Source organism: Uloborus diversus, chromosome 4 (assembly GCF_026930045.1).
Source record: "Uloborus diversus isolate 005 chromosome 4, Udiv.v.3.1, whole genome shotgun sequence".
NCBI lineage: Eukaryota > Metazoa > Arthropoda > Arachnida > Araneae > Uloboridae > Uloborus > Uloborus diversus.
In genome coordinates, this window is record NC_072734.1 from 73,934,346 (window position 1) to 73,946,653 (window position 12,308).

General features: G+C 32.4%; 1 protein-coding gene across 1 annotated transcript in view; it reads left to right on the forward strand.

The window, feature by feature from the left end:
- LOC129220121 (ankyrin repeat domain-containing protein 13C-like) overlaps positions 1-11,917 on the forward strand; it is a 50,471-nt gene extending 38,554 nt beyond the window's left edge. Inside the window, 5 exon segments of the mRNA XM_054854463.1 lie at positions 1,123-1,236; positions 1,239-1,268; positions 2,583-2,611; positions 6,078-6,178; positions 11,387-11,917. Of these exon segments, the coding sequence (XP_054710438.1) occupies positions 1,123-1,236; positions 1,239-1,268; positions 2,583-2,611; positions 6,078-6,178; positions 11,387-11,520 (408 nt within the window). The 3' untranslated portion in view covers positions 11,521-11,917.
- The last annotated feature ends 391 nt before the right edge of the window (positions 11,918-12,308 follow it).

Below are 12,308 nucleotides of genomic sequence, written 5' to 3' on the forward strand. Positions count from 1 at the left end.
ACTCTGACTCCTGTGCCCGACAATTAATCAGACTCCGACTCCCAGACTTTGACTCTGATTTCGTAGCTTTGGCAAAAATTTAAGCACTGAGGACAAATTGACTCTGATTCTTGGATATTCGACTCCGACTCCTTTATCCCAAAATGAGATTGACTCCGACTCCACAGCTATGGTTTTAACTGTGAAATAATTATTGTTGATATGACTTGTTTTTATTTTCACGCTAAAGTTTTAATTTAGGTATTCAGTTTTTTTTTTTTTTTTTTTTGATATGATGTATTTATTTTAATGAGTTTATTAATTTTAATTATTATCCTTTGGTTTTGAAAGCGGTTAAAAAAAATTTAATGGAAAAAAGTGCATTAGCTGCTTTAAAAGGTGCTGCTATTTTATTTCTTCATTTTTTGAGAATATTGATCAGGTACTAGAAATTAGTATGGGTATACGGGAAAGTAGGCTCGTTTAGTTCTAGACGGAACTTCTTGTTTTTTTTTTTTTTTTTAATTTGCAAGTGGAAAAGTTTCAGTTGCTACTTTAAACAATTTGATTATTTTGGAATTGTTGTTACTTGAACTAAATATTAAATGAAGCGAGTTCCTTGAATTTTCTAAAAAATAGCCTGGAAAACCTGGAAAAGTCAGGGAATTTTTTTTAACCACAAGTGTATGAACCCTGATAATACTCTGCACCGTGATCCACCCTTGTTGGGCACTCCTGCTCCTGTGAAATTAAAGTTTGCAAAATAGTTTCATGCTGTCTTCAGTTATGTTACAAGGGTGGGGGGGGGATAGTGAATCCGGCATACCATTCAAAATGTGAACCTGATTGGATCATGCTATAAATGGGAGTAACCAGATCTTAGTAGTAGGTAAATCAAAATTCAGCCAAAACTGAATTGTTATACTCCACAAAACTGTTGTTGAGTAAGATGCCACAAATGAAATACAGCTTGCCACAGCCACTCTATAATAGTTGATTCCTGGAAAATTAAAATTGCTTATAATTTATGTTTAACTTTTGAAATAAAGTTTTAATAACAGAATTTTTGTCATTTGTCCCTGCAACTGGTTCTGTTTCATTAATGACCTATATGATATATTAATTTTATTCTAATATTTTTAGAATCAGAGGCGGAAATCTCTTGCTCCTCCCAAAGTACGTCCTCTTTCTTGGGAAGAATATATCAATTCTGATAAATATTTACATATTGGGAGACCAATGATTTGCAAAGAAACGAGGAAAAACACTTCAAGGCAACCTTAGCAATGGTCAGTGTAGTTATTTTTAGATGAAATCTGAATTTACTAACTTAGCATTAACATATTACTTTAATTGTTATTCCTTTCCTCTTTTTCTTCCAATGAACTTTGCTATTAGTTGTTTATTACATTGTCCAGAAGTCCTTTTTCTATAATATAGATGGCAGAAGCATTCAGTAAGATCAATAATAATGCGTGAAATAGGGGATGCAGTTTTCGGTATCACTCATAATAGTTTTGTTTCCTGAAATCACATGCAGTCTTTTCATGTTCTGTTAAGGTTAGGTATGCTAGCCATTTAATATTAGAATTACTGAAAGAGAAGGAATGTAAACAAAACATAAGACGTTTCAAGTTTAAATGTCTAGTCATTTGATTAAAGCAGGTACTTCTATAATTATATAATTCTAATAAACCTTCATCCAGCATGATTTCCTCTCAAAAAAAAATTTTTTTTTTTTTTAAATGTGTGTTGTGGAAACATGACAACATCAATCAAACATGTGCTTCACCGAAAATTCAAATTTCAATCTTCTTGCATTCTGTACATTTTTCCTGTCCTGTAAAATTATTTTGGAATTTGGAAGGTATTTCAACATTTGCTGCATTAAATCAACTTTTTAAATTCCTTATTTTGGTATTTTATTCGTAAATTAACTTTATTTTAGTTGTTGGACCATTCCATGTCAAATCAACCAAGAGATTGTGATTTGATATCCTTAGTTGTAGGTTTTGATAAAATTTTGCATATTTATTACTTTTATATATTTAAGAAAACATACCAAGGATTCTTTATGAACCTCAAATAGGTATTTTGCCTTCTTAATTAATTAATCTGAACATATCATTTTTATAAAGATTCAGATATTACTTTGCCTAATCTGGTTCAACAAAGTGGGAAATGAATCAAAAAAGCAGATTTTATTCCTTATGAGGTATTATAAGTGAGAATGACTTTTGTCAATTTTAACATGAAATAGGCTCTAAAAAGCTATTCTATTTTATTATATCTTTTTTACTATTTTATTATTTGAATTAAAACTACCTATTCTAATTGCTACCCAAAGATATTGTTTGAGATAATTATGCATGGTAAATATTTTACTGTTATTTCTCTTCAACCCCTTCCTCCACACCTTTTAGCCTACTGTAGATCACTGTATAGAAAAAATTGAATGCTCAATTTTTCTTCAATTGTGGTTTTTGTTTTCATTTATCAAAATGTACAAATTTATGAGCTAACCCCCTTTGGCATGCACATAATTTATCTAGCTTCAGAACTTAGATATTTGCAGTGCCTCATTCAGTGTTTTTTCTTTCTAGTCCGAAGATTTTCCATTGTCAGTGGAATCGTAAGTTGACTTTTCATTTATTTCTTCTCGACATATTCTTGATTCACGTTCAATTATCAAATTATTTTCCTGACATTTCTCATGCTCAATTATGTTTCCCATTTACCTTCCTACTGTAAAGAGAACTCGAAAAACAAATTATGTGTAATATTATTATACAGGGTATATTAGAACAGAATGGCATTTGAAACTGTCATGCTCAAAAACAAAGTAAAATTCCTTGGTGTGCTAGTGGCCTGAAACTGCCAATGCTTATCAGATTGAAAGAAATGCTAATTATAAATAAGTGATATGTATGGCCCCTTGCAAAGACTCCTATGCAGACCCTCAACACAAGAGCCTTCAGCTGTACCAAGTAAAAAAGTGGACAAATAGAAATGTGCTGAATAGGGAGAAATAAGCATCAATTCCTAAATTGAAATAAAAGAAAATTTCAGTGGCTGTTGATTTTTTTTTTTTTTTTAATTTTAATAGCAACTTATTTTGATTCTATTACTCATTCAACTGAATAAAATATAAAGCTTTAAATGAACATTGGCATTAAATAAGTTTTTCTCATTTTTTGACATACAGTTGGCTCTCTGTTTAACAACTTTCAAGGGACCACAGAAAATCGTGCTTAAATAGAATGCTTTTAACACTATAGTGAACTATCTGGGACCGTGAAAAGCCATCGTTAAATAGAGTGTCATTAAACAGAGAGCCAACTGTATAATCATTTGGAAGTACATTAGTATTAAAAAAATGACTCATTATCCCATTAGACTAATTGTATACTTTTTAATAAATATCAACTGTTTCAACGAAGTTGGGTCTAGTTTAGATGCATATGTCATGTTATGTACCTTTTAAGTACATGCTGGACTTTTCTGCTGGCATCAGGCTTGGAGTCAATTATGAAAGAATGTATTCGATTACGATTACAAGCTTGATATATAGGAGATTACAATTACGATTATAATACTCTGCCAAAACGTAACTACGGTTACAGCAATGATTAGATTATTTAAAAATGTAATCAATTACAATTATGATGTGCCGTTTACGATTTTGATTACGATTACATACTCGTGGAAGAAAAATACATGCAGATATATATATTATTCTCATTGCTTGTTTGTGGTAACTACCTCATGGTTGAAAAATTATGATTTTTGATTGAGCATTTTAAATACTAAATAACTATTTTGACAGTATATCCTGCATCGGTATATTATCAAATATCCCATATCTAAATGGCTTGCCCCATCATAATGCATATTGTACATGATTTAAATATTCATTGTTATTTTGCATACAACCAAAATTGTAGAGGTTCCAGTTTCTAAAATTATTTCTACGTTCTATTCTCTACAATTTAATATAATACTATTTAATTCAGCCCAATTATTGAGAAAAAAAATTTTTTTTTTAAATGCAGGATTTGTTAAACATGCATAGTATTAAAATACATTCAGATAGTATTAATAAATGATATGAAAGTAAATGTTCAAAAATATATATTGCATTTAAAATAATCTTTTATTGCATTGCAATTAGCACCAATGCTTCAAAACTGTCAGGGTTTTTTTCACTGATAAGTGTAAAATTTTCCTGCAATGCTGAACAAACGCTCAACTGGAGCAGATGATGAGCAAAGGTGCAATTTTACTAAGCAATGGGTACACACGAATGTTTGATCCCCAGTATTTTAGGGGATCAATGTCATGCCCATTTAGTGTGCTGGTTTTGTAAGCTTTTAGTTATCTTTTCAATTTTCTCTCTTGTGAAAGAATTATCACTTTTGGGACCTGTTTTTCCAAAAATGCGAACAGTTTCTTCTTTTTTTTTTGAAGGCAGTTATGGTGACACATCTGTGAATGAAAGTAAATAAACACCAAAAGGCATATAATCAACTGTTATTCAAAACTTTCTCGAACCAAAAACATATGCTAGTACTGTTCATATTATCTTTCCTATGCAGTAGCTTCGCTCGTTTGCTTGTCATTGAGTGATGAAAAGGAAATTTGATGACCAAGCCTTAAAACTCCGGGAGACAGAGACGGTTCCCATCAATGGCACCTAGAGGGCACAAATGGCTCATGATATGGCTCGTTTATGATCCTCATTTGACAACTGTCAGCAGTGCCTGAAGGCCCTCCTCTTTACGTTTCTATTGAAGTCTTATCTTATCCTCTATCCGGATCCCATCTCCTTTATACCATTGTAGAATCTCAGCTAACAAATTTTGCAGCAAGTCAGGATTACACGATTACAAGCCTCAAATTATGATTATTGAAATTTTGATTACAGTTACGATTATGCCAGAACAGTTAATTAAGATTACAAGATTACGAGCATCTCATTGCCAGATTACGATTACTCCAAGCCTGGCTGGCATAGTTTCTCAGCCTAGGATGGCAAGGAGACTTACTTTTGAACAAAACACTTATTTATGCTTGTTCTTTAAATGAAGAACAGAAAGATACCAGTATTTATACTAAATTAGTTAGATTGGAAATTACCCAGTGGAAATACACGACAAAGAATAAAAACACAACCAAGGAACATGTACTCTTGGATTGTATGTCAATAAAAGGGAACACACAACAAGGAATAAAGGTAGCCATTTAGAAGCCAAGGAGGAGAAAACAAAGAGAGGGAAAGAAAATCATGTCAGAATAACAATTATAAAAAAAACAGAAGCAAGTTTGTGAAAACAAATTGATTGTTCTAATTATTGCACATTAAGTGACGAAAGGACCTCAATTTTCCGTCTTCCTGTTTTCTAGTGTTAATGTACTGTTAACATAGATTTCTACAAACATACTGTAATGCGCTGTATTAACCGGCATGCTGCACAAAAGTAAGTTAACCTAGCATGCCAGAAAATAAAAAGTTCACTTTTCATAAAAAAAAAAAGAAAGAAAGATAAGTAAGGTAAAGAAAAGAAAAAAAAATTTCCTTTCAGTTCCAATCATAAAGCAAACCACAATAGGGAAAGAATAAATTAAGACAACTGAATGGTTCAAAACAAAGAATAAGTTCACTAAATATGCATTTGTTTGATTGGCATTATTTTCTACAATCCCCATAGTGGGTAAAATTTGCTTAAGAAAAAGTTCCAAATGAATTAAATGTGATTTACATAGTCAATGAATATGAAAGGAACCTAAGACGAAAAACACTGTCAATACTTATAATAGTTGTAATGAAGCCAAAAGGTTTAAACCATTTTAATTTATAAATTTTATCCGTTTTTTTTTTTTTTTTTTTGGTACCGATTGTTAAATGTATGTATAATTTTGAAAAACTGTTGAAAACACAAATTCACTCATGTGCTTTATACTAATTTATTGTAAAATTTATGTAGATTTAGATCATATTGCTTAATTGTATACTAACATAATAGCTAGTATTATTTTTGATGGGTTTTAACTCTTTCTGAAAATTACTCAGCACTAGCAACTGATATTTTCTTTTCCAGTTTGCTTAATGTGTTAGAAGTCATTGCTCCTTTCAAACATTTCAAGAAGTTGAGAGATTTTGTACAAATGAAGCTTCCTGTCGGGTTCCCTGTCAAGATAGGTAATACTTATATTGAATTTCTTAATCTTTTAAAATTTACTTTTTGATGAAAGTTTATATTAATCATATATTAACTCTTGTAAAAGTATGAAATTTCGAAGTATTTATCATTCATTGTGTATGGTTATATCGTATGCACCAGGGGCGGACTGACTGACTTTGGCTCAGTCAGCAAAAGGATATTTGGGCTCACCTCTGTAAATTAAAAAAATTCAATTAAACAGTGCTGGATCTGTCTTAGAGATGAGACGTGCTCAGCCCGAACCCGAGCCCAGGCCCGAAGCGGGGTCGGCCTCTAGAACCGAAAATAGGTTTCGGGCTCGGTCTCAAGAACAGATATTCAATCTCCAATCTCCTTACAAATTCAAAGCAAATAAACATTTTCCTACTGTGAGAAAATGAAAGGAACATTTAAATCAGTTCAATCAATATCAAATTTACCCCTCCTCCCTCAAAAATAAATAAATTAATAAACGCTTATTTATAGTGTTTTTTTTGTGATTACTATTACAATATGTCATGCAGTAATGCATTTGAAGTGAAGCATTTTAAGAAAATTTAAAAACTTCTGTTAATGAAGAACATTTGACGTAACATTTTTCATTAACAGAGAGATCATGTCAGACTGTAGAAGGCTCAGTTTTTGATACAAGAAAGTTTCCTTCGGGCTCGGGCGGGCTCGGATTTTGGTCTGAGACAATATCACTCGGGCTCGGGCGGGCCCGGGCTTCCAAAAATGAGCCTGAACTCATCTCTAATCTGCATTCTTCCAAGGGCGAGCAAAGACATTAAACTACCGCTAGTTCCTATTTTCCTTCAAGTTTCTAAATCAAGTTTTAAAATTCTCAAGAGAACTGAAATGTAAAATAAAGCTGACACAGACAATTTTTTTATGTGCCTTGAAAGAAGGCTACTAATGGTTACAAGTCAAAAATTGCTTGATCTATATCGACTTAAGGAGAAAAGAATTGGAAGAAGAGGTTCTATATATATGTTACGGCCAAAGCCCGAAGTTCGGCTACTTCGCCAAATGACTGGTGAATTGGCCAAGAGGTTTGGCCAAAGCCCGAAATACTTGCAGTTAATATTGTATTTTCTACTTTGGCTGACCGTTTCGCAAAGTGGCCGAGAATCCTTGGCCAAAGCCCAAAATGATTATGAAAGATTTTAGATGAGCAGGTAGACGACAAATCTTTTGCTTCCAATGCGACGAAGCGTAAAAGTGGTAGAAACTAGAAAGGAAGGTGCCCCAGGGCCGCCGAGAGCCAAATTGTGCCCCTTGTCAGTTTTGTCACTAGATCTGCCTCCCTCAATAATACCAGTCAAATTTACACTACTTTGATACCAAGTCGGGCCCCTAGTTTTCGACTAGGCTGACATGATGGCATCTCGTCGGGCTTGGAGGGTGCTACCACGTCCCTGTGAAGGTCCTGCCAATAGTTATTCAAAGCTTTGACGTCATTTTTTTAGGCGTTTTTAGGTTCTTCGTTATATGCGATAGCTAATAAGGGCACATTCAAGCATTGTGTAAGTATTCTTTGGTCATTTTGTGCCCCCCCCCCTTCTTGTGAGAAAAAATAAGCATTCGTTGCCCCTTCCCCTATTGCTTACATAAGATTTTATGAACATTTTGTACGTCACAGAATGCTCTTTCCCCATGTTTTTTGTTGTTGCACTGTAACTGCTTCGTTATTTAATGCTTACCTAAGAATTTTTGTGACCACTCTCCTCTTATCAGAGAAAATAAGCAGCCCTTTAGTCTCCCCTTTCTGCTTACATAATACTTGACCAGTCACAGCTGAGGATAAACCTAAGGCCGTGTTTCTCAACCTTTCAGTGTTTGTGACACAAATTTTAAATATAGTTTTCATTCCGAAACAAAAACTAATGACAAGTAAGGAATTTAGTGCGTGCTCCCCTCCCAGAATTTTATTTAAAATTGGTTCTATTTAAAATCCCTCTACCACCCAAATTTCAACAAAAATACATCTCAGAGAAAATCTCCGAGCCAAAATCATGCATAACTAAAAAAGTAGTGTTACGAATCCAAATATAGCAACTTAATAATTGGCAACACAAGTTTTGGAAGCGACTTATTGCACGAATAATATAGACTTGTTTCTATTTAGAAATTAATTAAATAGTCATGTCTAAATTTTTCCTTTGAAACATACTTTGTCGGAAGCAGAAGGTTTCAGATTTGAGAAGATACAAATGTTTTTTTTTCCTGCTTTTAGCTGTGTAAAATTGTCCATTTAAAAACAAGATAGTGAAGAGGGGAAATTTAGCATGTTTTGCACTCAGTCCGTGTGATTAGTCTGTACGAACAGGATATTCACACCATTGCTTTGGTGCGATAGCCATTTCGAAAATTTTTAGAGTACTTTTATTAATTACGAGTTATACCTGCATGACGATGCCCGTGCTAATAATTTAAAGGAAGTTACTTGAATAAATGAAAATTCTCCCATCTCTGATGCAAAATAATAATTTTCTTATACTAAAATGTGTATATTCTTTAACCCCCCCCCCCTCAAAAAACTGCAATTTAAAATATTTTGCTAAATGAAAAATACATGAAATTACATAAACAGTTGCTTTAAAATGTAAAATAATGGGGAAAATTCTGTAGTTTTTTCCTCCAAACTCGCCAAGTAACCACGCTTACCGTAACCCAATCGATTTGAGAGAGAAGCGAACTCCGATCGATTAGCGATACAACCTTTCTTACGAAAGTGTTTAAACAATAATCCTGCTCTCTCGCCTTCCTCGTAGAAAAAAAGATAATAATTAAAAACACTTTGTATCTAGAACAAAAGGAAAATCTTGCTTCTCTATCCTCCATAGAAAAAAAAAGTTTGGCTGAAATACGCAACGTGATTTAAATAAATGATCATTCCGCATCCTCAAGAAGAAAAAGTTTTGAATTAAAATCTGCATTGCAAATACAGAAAGACAAAAAGAAAATCAATTAAAATGCATACAATCAATTTAATCTAAAATAAATGCAGTAAAACATGCATGAAAACGTTTGAAAAAAAAATGAAAGAATTAAAATAAATACCGTGGCAGTAAGAACAACCTTTCCTAAATGTTTTTAAAAAAGTAAATGAAATATGCTAAATTTTCTAGATTCCTTTCTCTTCCGAAATACCTGTATTGATTCATAAAAATTCGAACGAAGGAAAAAACTGTTAAAAATAAATTAAAATAAATATAATGACATCCATGTATAAAATATTAATAAGGACATGTTGTGGGGGAATTTTGACAAAAAGCGGCATTAAAGAAATGTCTTTAAATAATATTAACGACAAAACTTTTTTCTGGAGCAGAAAAAGACCTGCGATCGTCCTTAATTCAATTTGCCTTTGAATTCGCACACTTTACACAATGCATTTATTTAACATATAATTCACTCATTTGAAGAGCGCCAATGTAATCTTCTTTACGCTATCACATTGTTACATCATGTACTGTCACTAAATAATATCTATAATGGCTTTAATATAAAAACAGAATAACACGACATCATATATTTTTGTATATTATAAGCTCTTTTTAACAGAGGTAACCCTTAAATTTGAACTCCTTTCTGAAACAAGTGTACATCAAAGAAGAAACCATTTTAAAATGCTGCATTTTTAACAGTGTAACACAATCTGCTCTTGATTTTACTTTTCGTACTTTGGTCGATCTTCCGTAGCCACTTCGCGAATTGGCTGGCCAATTCGCGAACAGGCCGATTTCGGGCTTTGGCCGTAACATATATATATATAGTCAATTCGCGATAACTCGAATCTAAATAGACTGATGAAAAACTTCGACTTATCAGAAGTTCGTTTTACCATTAGTTTTGGTTTTTGGCATTTTAACACTAGAAAGACAGGGGCCTGCGTGGCCCCTCGCATACTTAGTTGTTGAATAACTTGAATAATATCTAAAGCAGCTTAGTGTAACTTTCTGACTTTTCATTATAAGACACTATTTGAATGCTTTTTTAATCATTTAATTAATCCAAGTGCTATAAGCAGTGCCGATTGCTTACCATCTAATTTCGGTCTTTCTAGTTTTAATGTTAAAAATCATCGAATATTTTAACTAATATGTACATATAACAGACAAAATTACAGGACCTAAAAGCTTTTAAGCATTGCACAGTTTTTCCGTGAAGAGTTCTGAAGATGAAGTTGTGTCTGGTTTCGAATTTCTCTAGCCATCCAACACTGACTTGAAAATTTTCTATGTTCAGTAATATAGCAAAATTCGTTGCTTTCTCACGCAGCAAAGACCCACCTATAGGAATTTCATGGCCTTGATTTCGATATTGCTGGAATCACTTAAATAGAACTGATTCTACATCAGGAAAGGTGCACATTTTCATTTGTTTCAATTTTGGATTCATGGATTAATCCACTTTTAAGCTAGCCTTTGACCCTTAACTTAATCAACCCATCTTGCCTCTTAAAAGTTTCAATAAAGCTTCACAAAAGCAAAAGTTTTTTCAAGCCTATCCTTGAAACGTCACTCCCTCAATTCAAACACTTATCCAAAAGAATCTGATTAGAATATATCTAAATGTTTTTAGCATTATTTTAAAAAACTGAACTTTGTCTGAAAGCTCACTGCCCCTTTTTTGATCTGGGACATTTTTTTCTGAAACTGAAATCAATTTTTGGCTATAGTGCAGATAAGAGTTGCGGAGCTGTCCCACAGAAATTTCTGTGAGTGAAATTTTAAGCTATCTTTAATGACTTTAAAGGAATGGCGAAGTTTCGAAGATTAGCCTTGATGTAAGAACCTGGTAAGTGCAGGCTCACTTCTTTTTGGTAAGACCAACAAATAACATCCAATAGAAACTGTATTATTTTCCCCATATTATTTACTTCAAAGCAGAGGTCTTATTAATGAAAGTTTTTGAAGCCAAGTATAGTCATGCTTTGGTTTCTGAAAAACAGATCCAAAGCTCTTATCATTAAAATAAGCATGCAATAATAATGAAAGCAAGTTTTGTTTTATAATTGTCTTTCATTTTCCCTGTTTTCCCATTCTATTTAGAAAAAAAAAGTTTTATATTTGTTCTGGCCCGTGATATCCCTCTTAATGTGCAGTGTGGCCCTAGGTTAAAAATAAAAAAATAGGGGAAAAAATAATTTCTTAACATTATCATTCATTTATTTCTAATAATTGCTGCATATATTTGTCTAGATATTCCCATTCTGCCTACTGTGACTGCCTGCATCACATTCCAGGATTTTCAGTTCAGTGTGGGAATTCCAGATTCATATTTTGAAATTCCAACAGATTATCAAGAAGATCCTTCAAGATTTCCGGATTTATGATTACCGTTCTCATTCTCACTGCCCATATCATTTGAACTTGAATTGATGATGATGATAATGTGAAAAAATAAAAATCTAGTAATCTGCAATTTTTCTGCACTCAAATTATATCACAATGTACATCACTTGATTAATACGTGACACGCTCAATCAATTTTAATTTTACAAGAACTCTCTTTTATATTGAACTCATCTGGCCATATCACAGGTCAATTAACAGAATATTTTTCAATAAAGAACTTTGCAATATTGTGAATAATTACATCTTGGAAAGTATATTTTCGCAATAGATCAATCTTGCATTTGCCTTTGCAGAAAATGAAAGTGATCACATGCTTCTTCATCAGCATTCATATGCATACTTCTCAATTTGATTGTTTTTGTTGAGAAACCGCAACTTTTTACTTTAAATATCGTCATTTAGTAATAGTTTATATAACTTCACAAACAGGTGAAATATTAGGTATTTAATTTAGTGAATTATATTCTAGATATCTTATACAATTAGTGGGAATTGAAAGAATCAACATTTAATTTCTGTAACTTCTGAAAAATCAGAGGAGTGATATTTGAAAAAATATTCCTGAGCTGCTTTCAATAATGATTATTAAACCTAATCTAATTATTATTATTATTTTAAGTTATTGTTTTTTTTTTTTTTTTTTACTTTACTAAAAATTCTTCAAGAAATACTCCATAGGAATTCTTTATAATGCTCAATTCATTGTAGCAGGTGAGTCATTTTTCAGTATAAATTTGCTTTAATCCAGGAATTTGAACCTTTGACT